At 54.7% G+C, this 18,452-nt stretch overlaps 1 protein-coding gene across 21 annotated transcripts in view; it reads left to right on the top strand.

Annotated features, from left to right (window-relative positions):
* DYSF (dysferlin) overlaps window positions 1-18,452 on the top strand; it is a 202,106-nt gene that overhangs the window by 124,929 nt on the left and 58,725 nt on the right. For 15 of the 21 annotated variants that reach the window (XM_028514757.2, XM_028514759.2, XM_028514753.2 and 12 more), the window contains 8 exons: window positions 523-704; window positions 3,320-3,460; window positions 4,249-4,278; window positions 5,718-5,747; window positions 14,276-14,377; window positions 14,494-14,655; window positions 15,733-15,898; window positions 16,452-16,528. In XM_028514757.2, coding sequence (XP_028370558.1) covers window positions 523-704; window positions 3,320-3,460; window positions 4,249-4,278; window positions 5,718-5,747; window positions 14,276-14,377; window positions 14,494-14,655; window positions 15,733-15,898; window positions 16,452-16,528 — 890 coding nt within the window. Of the gene's footprint in view, window positions 1-522; window positions 705-3,319; window positions 3,461-4,248; window positions 4,279-5,717; window positions 5,748-11,566; window positions 11,609-14,275; window positions 14,378-14,493; window positions 14,656-15,732; window positions 15,899-16,451; window positions 16,529-18,452 lie in introns of all 21 variants that reach the window. The other 6 variants (XM_036028085.1, XM_036028079.1, XM_036028084.1 and 3 more) reach the window with 1 other exon arrangement.

Genomic DNA, 18,452 nt, shown 5'->3' with positions numbered 1-18,452 from the left:
ACTTTCCTTTCCTCAAAGAAGTTTTCCCCTCACGTACTCTACTGCATCTTATATCTAATCTTCAAAGCACTGATCAAAATTGTCATTTTATGTTTGCTTGCATGGATTATGGTTTTGCTCCAATTGTATTCTCGGCCCCTAGCCTGGCATGCAGAAGGCACTCCATAAATGCTTGTTGGATGAATGAATGAATCAATGAATGAGCCATCCAAGGACTTGCTTCTTCTTCCTGCACCTTGCCCCCTGGAGACTAGCCCAAAAAGGAGCCCAGGAGGGGAAGGTGTCTGGATTTCTGTGTCTCTCTGTCTGGATCCAGGCTCCATTCCCCTGTTGTGGTTCACCAGTCTGATGCTCAGGAAAGGCAGGGAGAGCCCTGGGGAGATGGACTCCTGCCTGAGGTTGTTGCACCAGAGTGGCAGCCACAGCTCTGCTCTAGCTCTGTGGCCTGAGTGACTCCTGAGCAGGCAACTCTCATGGTCTGTGCTGTGTCCTGTCTCCATCCCCTGTGCCCGGCCCATACAGATCCCTATGCAATCGTCTCCTTCCTGCACCAGAGCCAGAAGACAGTTGTGGTGAAGAACACCTTGAACCCCACCTGGGACCAGACTCTGATCTTCTACGAGATTGAGATCTTTGGCGAGCCGGCCAGCATCGCCGAGCAGCCACCCAGCATTGTGGTGGAGCTTTATGACCACGACACCTATGTGAGTCTGCCCGCCTTCCTCCTTTATCCCCTCACTGTCCGCTTCCTCCAGGGGCCCAGGGACAGATGCTGCTATGAGGGACAGATCCCCAACCAGATGGGTGTGCCCTAGGGCTGGGACTGATGGCTGAACTCACAGACTACAGAGTGGTTAAAACTATTTTAGGGTGATTAAAAATGGATTGCTAGCACATGTGCGGTACCCGCGGCAGAGAGAAGGGACAGATCTGGAACGGGCCATTGGCTGTGAGTCAAGAGCCTGGGTTTTCTCTGCCTCTAACTTGCTTATATGATCACGGGCCAGTCCCTTCTCATCAGAGAGCTGTGTTGACATTTATTAAGCACTTGTGTGCTGGGCTGGGTGGCCCCACTCTAGTTTCCCAGTGTAGATGGGAACTGAGACTCACCCACAGACAGAGAATCCTCCCGGGAGACAGCGGGTTCCTGAGTGCCAGCTGGCTCTGAGGCATAGCCAGGGCCCTTTTAACAGAGCTGTCCCACAGAGTGTCCTTTGCTGATGGAAATGCCTTGGGAGCCACTAGTCACACGTGGCTCTTGAGCAGTTGGAATATGGCTAATGCAAGTGAGAAACTGAATTTTGAATTTTATTTAGTTGTAATTAATTAAGCTTTAAATTTAAAAGCAGTGGGTGGTTAGTGGCTGTAGTATTAGATGGTGCAGCTCTAGAAGGTTTCTGGGAGGGACAGCTCACCTTGGGCTGGAGTGTGCAGGAAGGTGGTGCGGAAGATACAGAAGATGTAGACCCTGGAAAGAACGTGGGATTGGGCACTGGGAGGAGGTAGAAGGACATTCCAGCACAGCCTGGGGGCAAGTGGGAGACCAGGAGACAGAGGAAGGCAGGTGGGGAAGGAGGAGAAAGAGAATGAGACCAGGGGAGCAGGGGAGTGACAAGGTCAGAGTAATGTTTTAAAAAGAAGAGAAAAGAGAGAGACTGGGTCAGCTGATGGGGCATGTGGCAAAGAGGTCACCTTCTGAGTTGGGGGCTGCACTGTGATGAACAGAGAGGAGGCAGGGTCTGGAAGATGTTTCCAGAAAGAGTTGCCATGACTGGATGTCAGGTGCCCTGGGAGGGTGAGAGGAAGGGGGTTGGGGAAGGTGAAGCTGTTGAGGTTGTCCTGCAGGTGGTGGGGGCCAGCCGGCAGTGGGCAATACAGGCCTGGGCTGGGGAGGCTGACCTGACAGCTCTCCCCGTGGAAGCAAAAGCTGGCTCTCTGGGAGGCAGTGAGCAACTGGAGTCTACTTGGGAGCATCTGGGGAAGAGCACAGGGTCTGGTGCCTTTGTGGCAGGAAGAGGAGGGTGGCAGGAGGACCAGGAGGGTGTGGACCAAGGGACTAAGTCGAAGGAGCTGTGCAAACCATGGTCTCTTCTGGATGGTTGGGGCTTCGGGGTCTTGGGGGAGAGCAGAGGCTGTGCTCGTTGTTAACACAGCCAAACAAGTCCATGTTGCTGGCAAGTACCCATTGCCCTGAGCTCCTGCTGTCCTAGCTGCCTGAGCTCTGCAAGGACTCCCCTTCCCCCAGCCTCTCCGTGATCCACCAACAGGATGACACCTGGCCCAGAGGGGCCCTCAGGAGTGCTCCCAGTGCGGTGGCCGGTGTCTGCTCTGAGTGGTTGGTGCTAGATTGTCACTTGCTGATGTGGGCATTTAAGCAGCACCTGGTGGCTATTCCACAATGGCTCTTTTCAATGTCCCCAGCAGTGAGGTGACTTCAGGGGTGATACCTCTCAGACCTGTTCTGGACTTCTCCATATGAGAGTCTTGAACAAATTGCCAGGTGGTGTGAGGGCTGCAGCAACAGCTGGCTGAGACCCACATTCTATCTTCTGCCCCTGCCCTGGAGAAAGCTAACCATGAGGCCAGAACCCGCAGGCCAGCAAGGTCACAGAGGGCCATGTCAGAGGCCTACCTTGGTCAGGGCTCTGAGTTATAGCTAAGAAGGGTAGAGGGCAGTATGGCTGGAAATGGCCCGTGCAAAGGCCAGGGGTAGGAGGCCAACAGAGATCAGCAGGCTGGAGCAGAGAATGTGTGGGGAGGGAAGGAGGCAAGGCAGGAGAGGTGAGGGCACCTTCCATCGCAGGAGAAGAGTTTGGAGTCTAGGCATCCCTCTAGGCAGTAGCAAGCATTGGAAGGTGCCTGAGCAGAGGAATAACAAGATGAAACATCATTTTAGCAAGACTTATAATTTGATGAGTGTGATCGTGTGATTGCAGTTGTCCTATTTGGAAGGTGGTAGAATTTAAAGGTGAAATGAACAGAAGAAAAGTCCTTGGAAATGTCAAATGCCTGTTCTGTGAGGCCATTAGAGAAATGCTAGGACCTGTCACTCTGTGTCTAATGGGCTCAGATCTTGATTATAGTAAAACAAGGCCAATGCTAGTTGGACAGACAGAGGATGGGAGTTCAAATTTAGCAGCAGTGACTAGGACCCTGACTATAGTTCTTGAATCCTTTTGTGGGGGCAGAGTGTGCCATTCAGCACCAGGGGCTGCCCTTTGGAGTTCAGGAGGCCGGGTGTGAGTCTGGCGATCTCTCCGAGGCCGCTGGAACACTGGGCTGGGGGGTGCTGACTCTTCTTTCTCCACTCCCTGTCCAGGGTGCAGATGAGTTTATGGGGCGCTGCATCTGTCTGCCGAGTCTGGACCGGATGCCCCGGCTATCCTGGTTCCCCCTGACTAGGGGAAGCCAACCGGCAGGTGAACTGCTGGCCTCTTTTGAGCTCATCCAGAGGGAAAAGGTGAGGCTTGGCCACGTCCAGATCCAAGAGGCAGGGAGTACCAGGGGGAATACACAGGGACCGCCTGATGGAGGGCAGGGGGCTGCCCATACGTCCTCTTCCCCCACCAGGGGCCTACACTCAATGGGGAGCACGGCATGAAGTCAGGCCTCCTGCTCAGATTGGCTTCAGCCATCTTTTCTGAACCCCAAGTCAACACATGGTCTAATTTGGGGACTGAATGCTGGAATCTGGACTGTGTTGGAATGTCTGAGTTCCCTGGTCTTTGGATGCATTTTCCCCAGGCCCTATTTCAAGGTTGTTTCTGGGAGGAGGGCCTGCTTGGGGAGCAGGGGCTTAATAGTGATGAGGGTGCAATGTGGAACTCCAAGGCAAGGGCAGGACCTCTGCCCCAGCGCTGGCTGAGCCATAGCCTAGTTGTGTGACCCTGGTATAAAATAGTGGGTTTGGTTAGAACTATATCATCAAACTTGCTCTTACTGTGATTGAGCCCCAGTGCGTAAGCCAGATAGGAGTGGGGCTGCCCCAGGGGAAGTTCTGGAGGGGGACATAGCATGTGGTCAGCCAGGCTTCTCCTTGCACCCTCCCACCAACTGCCAGGCAGCTCTGAGGGGACCCTGGGTCTCTGAGGAAGAGTGTCTGCAGACCACTAGACTGTCTGATCACTGACATGTTCCCTGAGTGTCCTTTTGTGGTTGGAGATGTCTCTGCCTGGCTAGGGCAGAAAGGAGGGTGAGGGGAGCCCCGAACAACAAGCACCTGAGCAAAGCTCTTTTCCTTCCCTCTAGCCGGCCATCCACCATATTCCTGGCTTTGAGGTAAGTCTTGCTTTCAGTCTTGCTTTTTCTTCTTCAAACTACTTGCTGGCCTCCCTGTGTTTTTAGCTCTGTTCTCTGCTAGAAAGGGCAGCAGGCGTCCACCACTGCTTTCCTGCCCTCAGGCAGAGGAGGGCTCAGTGGGGCCCTGGGATGGTGTGGGCAGGGGCTGGGGCCCTGGCCCAGCTCAGGCCTTCTCTGCCCATCTTCCCTGAGAGTGAGATCACACTCAGACTGAAGGGTCCTCATGACCTTTCAGTTCAGTGGCTCTTAGCCAAGTTGTGTGTTAGAACCCTTGGGTAGCTTTAACAGTCCCTGGTGCTCAGGCCCTACCCCAGACCAAATGAAATAGAATCTTTCGGGGTGCAGCTCAGGCATTGGTAGTTTTCAAAGCTACCAGGGATTTTAATGTGCAGCTAGGGCCAAGAGCCCTCCATTTTGGCCAGTGGTTCTCTGTGCGGTATCACCTGGGATGTTGCGGGAAATCCTTCTTGGATCCCACTACAAACTGCTGAAGCCGAATCCGAGGGGCAGCACAGTAACTTGCGTGTTTACAAGCCCTCTGAGGATTCTGATGTGTACTTGAGTTTCAGAAGCTCTGATTTAGACCACAGCTCCCAACTCACCGATCCCCATGTAACTGGGTTTCTTTCCTCCTCTAGTGGTGGGGACTTGGTCCCCTGTCTCTGCTCTCCTCCCTTCTCCTGGGTGTCATGGTAGAAAATGCAGACCCTTCACGGCGGTACCCAGGGTAATTTGCCTCAGGAAATACTATTCTTGGCCCGACTAAGCTGCAGCTTTGAGAAGTGGCCATCCGGGCTGTGTTTGGATGCCTCCCCTTTAAGAGGCAGCCCACATAATTTGCAGACAGCTCTTACCTACCATGCAGGCCTTCCTTCGCCCCTGCTTCCCACTCTACCCTTTGTTTTTCCCCCCACCCAACCTTGTCTTTCTCCTTGTCCTATCAAGTTTAAACTCCTGATTGCAGTCTGCCAGATCCAGGGGATCTGGTTGTTTCTTCTTGGCTCCCCAAGTTCACAGGCTCTGATAGGAGCAGCAGCTCCAGGACCTGAGGCCTTTGTGCCTCCTGGGGTCGCGGCACAGGTCTGGGCCCTTCCCACCACCTATTTGCCATTTGTCTTTTCTCCTGTCACTTCCAGAGATGCCTGGGCTCTCTGCTTGTTTTGGCCTTCTTTCTTACCAGTCCCTCTGCATCGATGTCCATCACACCTTCTTTCTCAGGGACCCTGTGGAGGGTGTGGCTAGAAGCACCTGGTGCTTGCCTGGATGGCAGGTGGTTTCTGTTGGCTCCTCTTAGATGTCTAGTGTGCTGATCTCTGCCCCAGCCTAGTCTTCCTTGTCGCTAATGGTGAACTTTTATTTTTCCTCCTCCCCTCTTTTTACCACCTCCTGGATGTGGAACCTCCCATGATGTGGTCCAGGTACAGGATACATCACGGATCCTGGAAGAGGTGAGGTGGCCCCTCACGGCCATGGTCGTGGTTGGGGGTGGGTGAGCAGAGGCAGAGGGAAGGTAAGGGCCATCCTCTGAGCATGTGCCCTAGAGACATCAGGGTTCCTGGTTCCCCAGTGGGCATCTGTCACACGGAGACCTATCCAAATTTCACTCCCCGCACTTGGTGTGGGTCCAGGGCTGCCTGGGGTGCATCCTGGAATGATTCTGGCTGCAAAAGGCTTGCTGCCCTCCTGGAGACCAGATCCATCTAGGCCTCATGGACAGCAAAACTCAGTCTCATCTGGCTGAGGACCAGGTGGAATGTTTTCAAGAAGAAAATGTTCATAGGAGGCCAGAGTAGCCAAGGAAGCCTTTCTGGTGGAGGTGGCATTAGCCAGACATTGTTGTAGGAAGAAGGTTGGAATTTTGCTGACAAAAGGTTTGCTAACACCAGGTTAGGGCCTGAATGGTTTAGGGGCTGGGGTGGGCTGGGGATTCCTAGATTCTAGAAGTTTGGGGTTTGTATCCAGATGAGGCAAGATTTTGTCCTGTGCCACGGGGGGTGAGCAGCACATCTGTGTGCGGGCCCTCGTGAGTGAGTAGGGCAGAGTCCTGGGTGGAGAGACAGGACTGAGAACTCTGCTCAGATGGGAGGCTGGGCAAAGGACAGCTACTTCCTGCCTTCAGGGAATCCCCAGGCGGGGAGCGAACACCATTTGACATTTTCAGTACAATTTGGACTTGAAATGCAGGGTCAGGATGTGGGATCTGCAGGCCCCACATCCCTTACCTCACTTCCTTTTGCTCCCAGACCGAGGTGGGGTCCGCCAAACGAGCTGGCCGTAATTGCGCCTGACAGGCAGCCTCCCGCTTTTGGCTGCAGTTGGAAAGACTGCCGATTTGGAAAGAGGAGCAGAGCCCTGTCCAGGGAAGCAGCACGGAGCCCTCTCTCGATTGAGAGCATTCTGTGGCCAAAACCCACAGCCTGCTCCAAAAAAGACCCAGCCCAGGGATGAGTTATTAAAAAAAAAGTTAAAATCCTTAATAACTGGATTTGTAATATATAACAGTGAAGGCTCAGATTCTGAGAGCAAGGGTCTGGCTGTGGTCTCCTTGTCAGGAAGCAAATCCAAATTTATAGCTTTTGGAACAGACCCCAGAGAGGGCCAAGTGTCCCGCTACAGGGCCAGCCACAGGCTGAGGTGGGGTGCGGGTCACCAGGGTCAGGCGGGAGCCAGTCCTGGGGAGCTCTGGGGCACAGGGCCGAGCTAAGCCATCAGAGTCAGAGGGTCTGAGGCTCTCAATGATGAAAGGAGTAACAACTTATCCAGGGAACCACCCCAGAAGATGACCTTGTGACCCTTTTATTCCCAGGGGCCCCCACCCCAGCCCTGGGGCCCCTAGCTCATCCATTGCTCCTGCACTTGAATGCTAAGCCTCACTCCGAGGTCCTGGGTCCTGTTTGCTTTTCAGAGTCCGCTGGTCCTGGGTGGAGGCAGGGAGATCCTGCTGCTGCCACTGGTCCTGCAGGAAGCTCGATGCCTGCGTAGGAATTTACTCTTTGCATTAGCTAAGCTCTCGCCTTATATGCACCCTTCAGCCCCATCCAGGCTACCAGCATGATCCCGAGAGGGTTGCTCCGGCCATCCTGGAGGGCTGTGAGGAACCACGCCAGGAACTTAGATTCTTGGAGCAGAGCAGGCAGATGGGTGATTAGGAAGTTGTCTGGCTGAGTCGGGGGTGTAGGTTGGGAAGCAAAGGGCAGGAGGAGATCAGCTAGGAGGCTTAGGTGACTCTGAAGGATGGTTTAAGATGTTCTGTCCCGTGGGGAGTGCCTTTGGGCCAGTGCAGCCCCAGGCAGTGTGGGGGACAAAGTGTCTGTAGGTGAGGTGAGGCGCCATCCGTCTGTGCCGAGGGCAGTGGGGATGGCTTCCTGAGGAGGTAACGCTGAGCTCGCTTCTGACGCAGGGATTGGCAGAGGAGTGGGGGTGAGGGTCCAGGGCCTTGGGATGGGGACATGTCATAACTTGGGGCAAGTTTGTTGGGTGAGATTTTTCTCTCCCTTGGGCTTCATGCCTGTCTGGAGGGTCCCTTTCCGGGGGCCTTGGCAGGGAAGGGGGACTATCATGTCCTGTCATTGAGGCTTTGGTGATGCCTGGGAGACGGGTGGTGGCATGGATGGAGAGGTGCCTCCCTCCTGGCTCCCTAGCCCACCTTTCTGTGTCGCCTGCTGTTTCCCCCCTTTCCTGAGCCCTGCTCGCCTTCCCCTCTTCCCGCTCTCCCTTCGAGTTTCCCTTTCTCGGTTTGCTCCTTGGCCCTGGCTCCCTCTCTCCCTCCTTCTCCCGCCTCTTCTGAGCCCTCTGTCTCGTTTCTTTTCCTTTTTGTCTGGAGAACAAAGGCCGTCCGTGCTGCCAAGGGGAATGAGTTCAAAGAAACTGCAATTTTAGATTTCCTGAGAACTGGAGAGTGTGCATATGCACGCTTGAGTGTGTGCGAGAGTGCACACTCACAAGAACACACACACGTGCACACAGATGTGGCAGAAGAGGGGATAGCGGCTCGTTCCTTGAAAACCAGGGGTCCCTAGGATGTGGCACGTGCAGAGGAAGACCCACCTGGGGGCATCAGGCAGGCTCAGGGCTCGTGGTCCTGACCACTGAAGGGGGTGTGGTTACAGTAGTGCCCTAGGTTCAGCTGCTTCTGTCCTGTCCCGAGGAGGGGAAGCCCTGGTAGAAGGGACCGGATGCTCTGTGTCTGTTTTCACTGGGGCTCTGGGGGCCAACCAGAGGTTCCTCCCTCCACCTTTCCAAAACCAGGTGACAGGGTATGGCTTTCAGTCTGAGATGTACACGAGGTACTCTCCTGCACCCCCAAATCCACTAGAAGGAAAACTGGTGTTTTGCAATCAGGAAAATAAACCCAGTGGTCCCCCATCCCCCATCCCTCCCTTAGGCCTTAATTTAAAACACTGTTTTTCCTCCGAAGTGTAATTAGAGCAACATGTTGTTCCTAACGAGCTGGGTGGGGCAGGCAGACAATGCGGCCCTCCCAGCCCGCCTGGCCTCCCCTCCCTGGAGCTCCCTGAGGAGCGAGGGTCTGAGTGTCCAGAGGGTCCCCCCACTGTGCCCTGCTGGATGAGGTGGGGGTCTACAGGCTACTGGTGGCAGGACTGGCCTAGGTGGCTACATGGGCTTGCCAACATCCCCGCCCTGGTGTGGTGGCTCCTGGACTGCGGGAGGAAGTTCCCTTGTGGTCTGGGCACTGGCTCCCTGCACCACACTGACCCTCAGGATGGATAGGCGGAGGGGCATTTAAAGTGGATGCTGCTGTGGTGTGGGGAGAGCCTCTGTTGTCCTTGGGTCCTAGTCTCCGTGGTCTGAGTGGCATGGTCAATGCCCCGTAGAGCCCATGAGAAGAGCAGTCCCAGGTCTGCCCTGCATTCAGGGCTGGGTGGGGAGAGCGGTCGGGCAAGGGGTTGGTCAGATGTTCCTTTATCTAATTAGGCGAATATTCTAAGGTGCCCTTGAGGTCTGTGTTCCTCAGAGTCCCCTGTCACACACAGGACATTGAGTCACATGCCCTGGTGCACTTTAGTCCACATCCGCCCCCGCCTGGCAGTGCTGACATGCTTGCCCTGCCTGTGGTGATCAGGCCCCCTGCAGCCCGCCCCTGTTGACAGCCACTGCCCTGGAGGGAAGTGTGGTGGGACAGCCAGACTAGGAACGTGTTGGGAAGTTTGGGCACAAGAGCTGAGCGTCAGGCCTGGGCCACAGGACCCACAGGTGAGATGTCAGAGAGCTGTCAGCACCTTGGGAAACCGGGCAAGGGTCACTTCGACAATTCGGAGAAGTTAGAGAGTAGGCTTATAAGAATTTTCTGGAGTGGCTGGGGAGACTTTCTGGAGAATGGAATGTTCGAACTAGTCCCTGAAAAAGGTGTTAGGTTCTGGAAGAGGGTAGCGGAGGCCCATTCAAACAGTGGGAGCCATGAGCAGACAGGGGAGGGAGGGCTTGGTGAGGACCCAAGGATCAGGCTGGAGTGGATACGAGTGTTGGGAAGGAGGGCAGCCTGTGTTGGAGCCAGCTCTTTATTCATACACCCACTCACCTGTTTACCCCTTTTCCCCTCCCTCGCCTCTCCACTCACAACCCTTCACTCGTCGCACAGGGGGTTCGGCTGCGGTCCCCGTGTGCAGAGTTGCTGGTTTAACAGGGGACACACGAACACCTGGAGGTGGCACAGGGTGATGTATCTTTCAATTGGAGAGGGTCAAGTTGCTCTGGGGGCAATGGGGGTGCTTAACTCAAGCTCAGGGCCCCGGGGAAGATTTAAATGGAGACCTGAAGCGGAGCAGGAGGTAGCCAGGTGAACTGGGCAGAGGAGCATTCAGACAGAAGGACCCATGGGCTCCAAGCCTCACAGGTAAAGACAGCACGATGTCTCCTGGGACCTGCCAGGGCAGGCCGTGAGCGTGTTCAGGGGAATAGGTGGCTTGTTGTTCTCTGGGGTCCTGGAAGGGAAAGTCATCTGTTGCGAGGTGAGACAGAAGTTGGAAAGAACTAGAAGAGGAGGGCTCCTGGAGGCCACGTCAAGCAGTTCCCCATCCTGAGTGGGCGGGGCACCTCACATCCTTCGATAGTGCCTCTTGGCTGCAGCTCACAGCGTGCCTTTGTTGTGGGGGTGGTACAAACGAGGTACAAGAACACCACTTAGTGGGATACTGGTGAACCCAGGCAAGAGAGGGTGGTGGCCCCAGCTGAGGAGAGAAGACAGGTGGGTGCACATGCAAGCGATTTAGGAGACAGAATCGCCAAGGCTGGGTGGGTGATCAATCAGACATGGCGACAGGTGGGAGGAGAGCTGAGGACGGCATGAGGCTTTGTGGCCTGGTTGTCGAGGTGGGTGTTGCGGTGTGTGGGCTTCTGAGACGACATTTGAGAAGAGCATGTTTTGAGGGGGAAGTCAGGGAATCCAATTTGGGACAAGTGCAGTGTGGGAGGCCAGTGGACACATGGAGCAGTAAGAGGTTGGGACCGTGGGTGTGGCGTTTGGGAGAGATGTTTGGGAGCAGAAAGCTTAGCAGTGGGCTGGGCAGAGGAAGGGACTCAGCAGGCAGAGGGGAGAGGGGAGGAGAGAGGGCCCGTGTGGAATCAGAGAGACAGTTTTAGGAAGGAGGCTGAGGTCAGCTGGCCAGATGCTGCTGAGGAAGTGAGATAAGAGCCGGTGAGTGAGGGGCCTCTGGGTTGAGTTAGAAGCAGCTCATTGCCAACTTTGGAGACAGGAGTTTCCAGGGAGGGGATGCAGGGAGCCTAGCTGAGTGCACATGGCAGAGGGATGCGTGTCAGTGAGAGGCAGTGGATGGTGCAGCCCTTTTCAGGGAGAGAGGTGAGGGAGGGAGGCTACTGGAGAGGACACAGAGCAGAGGTAGATCTGAAAGGCCATCTTTAAATGGGGAAAGGAAAATATCCGGCCAATTGTGTGGAAAATTGGGGAGGACTGGATGAGACTGGGTTGTGGGGCCAGAGGGTATTCAGGCGCAGACATGTAGTGATAACTTCACGTGTCTGCACAGCAGGGAGGGGGTACAGAGGGCCACCACCGCAGCTTGCAGGCCTGGAGGAAGGGGGGCTTGCAGAGGCAGGGGTCCTGGGGAGTGGCAACTAATGACAGGGAGCAAGGATGCTCTGGGACCCCTGGGGACAGCAAGGTGGATGGAGGTAGCCTCGGGGTGAGGATGGTGGCCTCGTGCGGAGGAAGCTGCTCCACGGACACATCTCTAACCACTGTCTCTGCTTGTCTCTCCCTGCTGCCTGTGCTGGGCGTGGCACTCCACAGCTGTGTGCACCTGCCTTCTTCCTCCAGGGCCTCCTCCAAACGGTACTGGAGCTCTCCTTCTCGAGGTTCTCATTCCCTGTCCTCCTCTGTAAATAGGTTCATGAAAATGGGGAGCCCAGTCCTCAGCATACAGAGGAATGTCATCAACTTGGAGCTCAAGGGAGCCTGGCAGGAAAGAGAGAACATGGAAATTGAGGGATAAAAAGGGATCGAAGGGACTGTGCCCAGAGTTTGGGGGTCTGGAGGTGGGCCTGAGAGGAAATACATGATTGTTTCTGGGTGATTTTGGGAGAAGGTTGCAGCCATGTAAGAAAGGCTTATCTTTCTGTGGCCCACCCAGGGGAGCTTGGGCGTGGTTCCCTCCCTGACACCTTCATTTTGCCCCTTTGCATCTTGCACTTCTGGCCCTGGGCCCACGTTGGACTGGGCATCAGCCTGCAGCAGGCCTCAAACAGGCCACGAGCGGCCTTCAGGCCTCACCCTTCCTTTAAAGAGGCAATGCTTGATGTGCAGCTGCCACAGCTGGTGGCCTTGGAGTGCCAAGGGTGGGCTCCCAGCCAGGTGCCTGCATAGCAGCCAGCCGTTGTGGTGGCTGTCCGGGCCCTCCAGGGGCACCATTCATGCAGACTGTGATGAGTGCAGCCGACTTTGGAGTTGTGCCTCATGGCAGCCCCGCGCACTACCCCTCCCTTCTCCCGAAGGCCCTGCCTCTCAGCCAGTCTAAAAATGTAGGTGCTTCCTCCTACGTCATGTCATCTTCATTGTGGGTCTGGAGGACAATGGTGAGTTTCTTCACTGTGTGCCCTGGCGAGGTAGGGGGAGTCACGAAGCCAGAGTTCTGTGAGATGCCTTTGGTGGCTTGACTCTCTTCAAGCCACCCTGGGAGGTCAACAGCAAGGCCAATGGGGAAAAAGTGACACTAGTAGCAATTCAGTAATCTATGGCCACTGCTCTTTATTAAGCACTTCCTATGCCAGACACTCTTCACATTTGTTCTCTCATTGAAATCTCAGAGCGACTTCGAAGGGTATTGTAATCCCAGGTCTGCAGGTGAGGGTGCGGGTCACGAAGGCTGAGTGGTCTGCCCACATCCGAATGGCTAGAAAGTGGCATGGCTGCAACTGGGACCCAGGCCTGGTCTGTTTCTAGGGCTGAGCTAACTGATGAGGGTCAGGGAAGTGGAGCCCCCTCGGTGTGTCACTGGGCAGGAGTGACAGCCGGGGCTGGTTGGGAAGTGATGAGGCGAGGAGCTGGCATCATCACTGTGCTCCAGCTGCTCCCACAGTCCATGGCAGAGCATGTGCAGATGGACACGCGATCCTCTGAGAAAGAACCTGGAGCAAGTCTCTTGGAGAATGAATCCAATGATTCCATTGTTTATTAAGTGGGATTACATGAATCCAGCTCTGTAAAGTGTCCAGCAGAGCCCTTTTAATTATGGCTGTGTATCCTGAGGGTCAGGAACTCCGTGTATGGACGTGCGGGTTGTGCACTGCCCAAGTGTCCAAGGGGGTGCGATTTCCAGTGCAGACGTCATGTATTTGTATTTATTATAACGCTTTTCCAGTAGGTGGCAGTAAAGTGTCTTGTTCTAATAAACTAGTGAAGTTATGAAGATCTCCTCACGTGGAAGTAAAGATCTTTCAGAAAGGGACATCTCTCTCTAATTGTCACAGAGGTGCCATGTGGGCTAGTTAGTAGTCCTACTATTGACAGTCTACACAAACCAGGCATTATTCGGAATGTATTAACTTCTTCAAGCCTCACACTAAGTTTTAGAGGTTAATAACTTTTAATAACAAGTTTACAGATAAAAAATGAGCTGCAGAGAGGTGAAATAACTACCCAGCTCAGTAAATGGTGGAGCCAGGACTCGGACCTGTGTTCCAGCCACTGCGAGAACACAGGTTGTGATAGTTGCCCAGCCCATGGTAGTGCCTGCTTCCCCATGTAATTCTTTGTGACCTTCTCCATGGGGATTCTTGCCCACGTTTTTTGGAAAACCCTTAGAAGGTCCAAGCTGATATATGCTGTGCTCAGCTCCGATCTGTGGTGGTGGAGGAGCCTCCCCAGCAGCCCCTTTGGTGCCTGCAGAGGACGGGCATTTGTGTGTCTTTCCCCTACTGCTAGACGCTCTTTGGCTCCCAGTGCACCACCCTGTCCTCACGGTAGATAGGTATGAGAGGTGGGTGCCAGGACCTGACGGGTGTCTGGGTGTGGGGTGTGGGGCAACTCCAGGGTGGATGGTAATTTGGGAGGATCTGAGCCAGGAGGCTGGAAAATCAGGCCAGTGGGGGGCACGTGGTCCCGTCTGGGATGGAGAGGAGTAGAGTGGATGGGCTGGGATGGAGAGGGCAGTGCAAGTATGTGCCCATGTGTGTGCATGTGTCAGAGGTGGGGTGACCCTGAGCAGCTCATTGGTGCATCAGAGCTTGCATAATGGGAGAGGGGTGACTTGGGGTTCATTTGAGAGAGGGTGACCTGAGCCCTGGGTCTCGGTGCTTGAATTGTAGCACCGAGAAGATGGTGCCCAGAAACGCTGACACAGCTCTCTCATCTCTGCCTGCCCATTTGCCCCCTTGGGTGTCCTTGCTTCTCTGTCTCTGTCTCTCGTGCACGCCCTTTCTGTTCCATCTGCCCTCCTTTCTTGTCTCTCTGCCTTGGCCTTTCTCCCACCTTTGTCTCTGTTCTGCCGGACATCCCCTGCAGTCGGATGACACAGACCTGCCCTACCCACCACCCCAGAGGGAGGCCAACATCTACATGGTCCCCCAGAACATCAAGCCAGTTCTCCAGCGCACTGCCATCGAGGTGAGCCTGGCTCCAGCGTGGGTGGTCGGAGGGCAGCCTGGACCTTCCTCTTCTTTGCCCAGCCTTCCCTGGGGCCTGGGGCCTTTCCAGCTGCTTCCCCCATTCTCTGTCCCCAGATCCTGGCGTGGGGCCTGCGGAACATGAAGAGTTACCAGCTGGCCAGTGTCTCCTCCCCCAGCCTCGTGGTGGAGTGCGGGGGTGAGATGGTACAATCTTGTGTCATCAAGAACCTCCGGAAAAACCCCAACTTTGACATCTGCACCCTCTTCATGGAAGTGGTGAGCCCACCCCCCATCCTGTCCCCTCCCAGTGTCCTGCTAGCTAGAACCTCCTCATAACCCCAAGCAGTTTGGGGGTTTGGTCAGACACCCTGTGGGAACCTGTGTGGGCCATGGCTCCTCTCCCACCTTACTGTCTGTGAAAATGGGGAGGCAGTGCTCCCGCTGTCCTCACTGGAAGAGGTGAGGCCTATAAGCCACATGGATGGGGCCAGCTTGCGTCCTCCTGCCCAGATCCCGAGTCTGCAGAGTCCCAAGGACCCATCACTGATGGCTTTTTCCCCTTTTAGGGCAGGTCTCTACCCCCAAAGCTCCCCTCAGGGGCCACTGGGGCTCTGGTCTTCCATGATTCCTTCAAACCTACCCCAACTCTGGGCTCCCCACTGGGGCCTCCACCGATGGGCTCACCCCACTGTCCTCAGGCCCCCAGTCTTCTCCAGCTCCCTGGGCTGCCTGGGCCTAGTGACCAGAGTAAGGCAAGCTCGAGGAAAGGAACATGGTTTGCAAGATGAAAGCACTATAGAAATTCCAGGCCCAGTGGCTGTCAACAGGAGCCTTCTCTTGGCCGAGCCAAACCTGCCACCGAAGGAGAGCACATAAATTATTTCAAGTTGTGTTCAAAGTGCTTTTGGGGCTGGGGAGGTGGGGTGGGGAGAAGAATCTGGGTCTGTAAGCCAACTCTTGAGTATCCACTTGGGGGGGACTGTCTGCAAGAAATGTTGAGTCCTGGGCCAACTTCTCCACTCTTCCCCTCCTAGCCAGTGAGGGTTCAGGGAAAGGAGACTTGCTTTCACTTTGGGCTGAGCACATCACTTTGGGATGTGTTTGGAAGGTACAGCTGTGGGGGAAAAGCAATAGCCTCCCTGTACAGTGTTCAAGAGGCAGGAGGAAAAGGTGTGTGTTTCTACTTCCCTGGCCAGCTCTTGGAGTTATGGCCACTGGAGGTTATCTGTAGGTATGTAGTCATTCTCTCTCCTTGGGCTTGTCCTGTGAAGAAGGGACCATCCCTCCTCTCTCTGAGACCTCCCAGAGATGGGTTTAGACCGCTGCTCAGAGCTTCCCTCCTCCTCTTCCCAGATGCTGCCCAGGGAGCAGCTCTACTGTCCTCCTATTGTGGTCAAGGTCATTGATAACCGCCAGTTTGGCCGCCGGCCTGTGGTGGGCCAGTGTACCATCCGCTCCCTGGAGAGCTTCCTGTGTGATCCCTACTCAGAGGAGAGTCCATCCCCACAGGGTGGCCCAGGTAGGTGGAGCGGCTGTTGATGGGGAGGGCTGGGGCAGAGGAGGCTCAGGGCAGGTGGGACTTGCCATGGAGATGTGTCTGAAGCCATCCCCTTACTGGGACCTGGATGAGAGGAGGTTTCTGCTCAGCTGACAGGAAGGGTAAGGACCTTGACTTCCTCGGGGCATAGCTTGGATCTTGGCTGTGCACACAGGTAGCAGGTACATGTGTCCACACCTGTGGGGGCTCAGAGGCGAGGACTAAAGTGGAGGGTAATGGTTAAGAGTTGAGGGAGGGAGAGAGATGCTGGGATTCAATAGCATGAGGAGGGAGGAGAGAAATGGGGAAAGAGGAAGAGAGAGAATTGAGGAGACAGGGAATGCAAAGGAAGGTGGGGGAGGCAGAGATGGGTGAGGGAAGAATTGGGTGGGAGGAAGAGAAAGACATGGATTGAAAAGTGTGGAGAGACTGGCGGGTTTTGTCTCACAGTTGACCAACCGAGACTTGTGGCTGAGGAAGGATGAGATTCCTGAGGGAGCCCCCTCTCAGGCCTGGACACTGCTCTCTCCTACAGATGATGTGAGCTTACTCAGTCCCGGAGAGGATGTGCTCATTGACATTGACGACAAGGAGCCCCTCATCCCCCTCCAGGTAGGATGGTGCTGGGTCCCCAGGGAGGTACACTGGTTCCCACCAGGTGCTGGCCCTGATGGCTCCCCCACCCCCTTCCTTGTCTCTCCCACTCCTCCTGCTCTCCCTTCCATATCATGTGGCCTCTACAAGAGATCTCCCTCTGTGCCTTGGCTGGACACTGTACAGATGGAGGAGCCTAGATGGTAGCTTTTAGTCTGGTTGGGAGGAGGCTGTTTGTGGTTTTCTGGGTAAGACCTGATCATTTCCCCCAAAACATGTGAGAAAAATGGCCCCACTACCTTGAGGGCCATGTTGAGGGCTCTCCCCTGGAGATTGCCCAGGAAATCCAGGTGGGTGGGAGGAACAAATGAGACAGAAGGTAGATTGGGTGGGAGTGGCTGGGTACTTACTAGGGAGCTCCAGTCCTAGAGTCTAACCCCAGCCAGGACCCTCTGGACTTGTGCTCGCTGGCACTTGGATGCAGTTCAAAAGGAGGGGTCTCCATCCAAGCCAATAGTCTCTCTACCTCCTCCATCCCTTCACCTCCAGGAAAGGGAAGGGAGAAGGGCAGGAGAGGGGCCTTATTCCAAGGGTATCCGACCCTGCACAGGTCATAGGCATTTCTTGCTATGCGCTCAGCAGCATAGGGCCTGCTGGTAAGTCAGACACTATGGCAAACAGCATGGCAGTAGGTCTGTGGTATCTCTTACTGAAGAGGGAGTACTCTGGGTGCTGTAGGCCTGAGACCATCCAGGGGAAATGGAGAGTGGCCTCACAGCAAGCACAGGCCTCAAACTAGCCATCTGTTCTGTGTTGACACCTTCCTCTCAGCTTTGTATGGTGCTGCTCACAGCAGAGCCTCCCAGTCTTTGTAGACAGTGCTTGCGTCCTCAGGCCCACAGTCTGTTTATTCACCCAGGGATGGTGCAGGGCTTCAGAGGGTTTTGTTTTCTATAGAACCTCAATCAAATAACAGCATTGAGAGCATATGAGCAAACTTGGGTGTTGGCGCGCAGGATCCTCAAAGCTGTCCCTGGAGGTGTGTTTATGGGGGCTTCTCTCTGTCATTTAGGGCTGATATATTTGCTTCTTTCTCATTTGCTCATCATTTCACTTCCAGGGAATGTATCGTGTTTAGCCCTGGGCCTCCCTGCTGCCAAAACAAGAGGTGTTGCTCTAGCAGGGGTGTCCAACCTCCAGCCTGGGATGGCTGTGAATGCGGCCCAACACAAAATCGTAAATTTACTTAAAACATTATGAGATTTTTTTGTGATTACGTGTCACAATGTCTTTGATGTGTGGCCCAAGACAGATCTTCTTCCAGTGTGGCAGAGATGTCAAAAGGTTGGACACTGTTGCATAGTTTCACTGAGTTTGAGAGTCCTCAGAAGTCGCAAGCTCTCCATTTCTCCCATGTCTGTGGCTCTTCAGAGCTCTGCCCCATCATCCTTTCTGCTAGGGACACTTCTGGCAACTCCTGGTCATTCTTTGAGGCTCACCTTAGTCGTGGTCACCTCCTTTCAGGATTCTTCCCTGGCTCCCCCACTTTTCCTGCAAGGCTTGTCTCTATCTTAGTCATTGCACTTGCCTTAGGTCCTGCTTGTCTCTGTAATTGGCAGCATCTTCCCTAGACGAGGCTCAGGGCAGTATGGGGCACAATCCTCTTTGTGTCCTTAATGCCCAGCAGAGGGCCTGTTTTAGCAGGAGGTGTTCAATGAAGTCTGCCTGGATTGATGGATGCGTGGGTGGATGGACAGATGGAGGGATAAGATGACCTGCCTACTCTTTGCAGGGGGTCTAAGAAGGAACTTTACTTGATTGGGAAACCCAAGTGAAAATTTCAGATGGCCCTACAAAGCACTGGATGCTAGTGCTTTCTGGCCTGGGTAGGTGTTTGTAGCTGAATTAGGCAGATAATTAGCCTCAAACTCCAGTCTGCCTG

The sequence above is a fragment of the Phyllostomus discolor genome, chromosome 6 (assembly GCF_004126475.2).
Source record: "Phyllostomus discolor isolate MPI-MPIP mPhyDis1 chromosome 6, mPhyDis1.pri.v3, whole genome shotgun sequence".
Taxonomy (NCBI): domain Eukaryota; kingdom Metazoa; phylum Chordata; class Mammalia; order Chiroptera; family Phyllostomidae; genus Phyllostomus; species Phyllostomus discolor.
The sequence above is the reverse complement of the archived record's forward strand: the minus strand, read 5'-3'. Positions and strand labels throughout refer to the sequence as shown.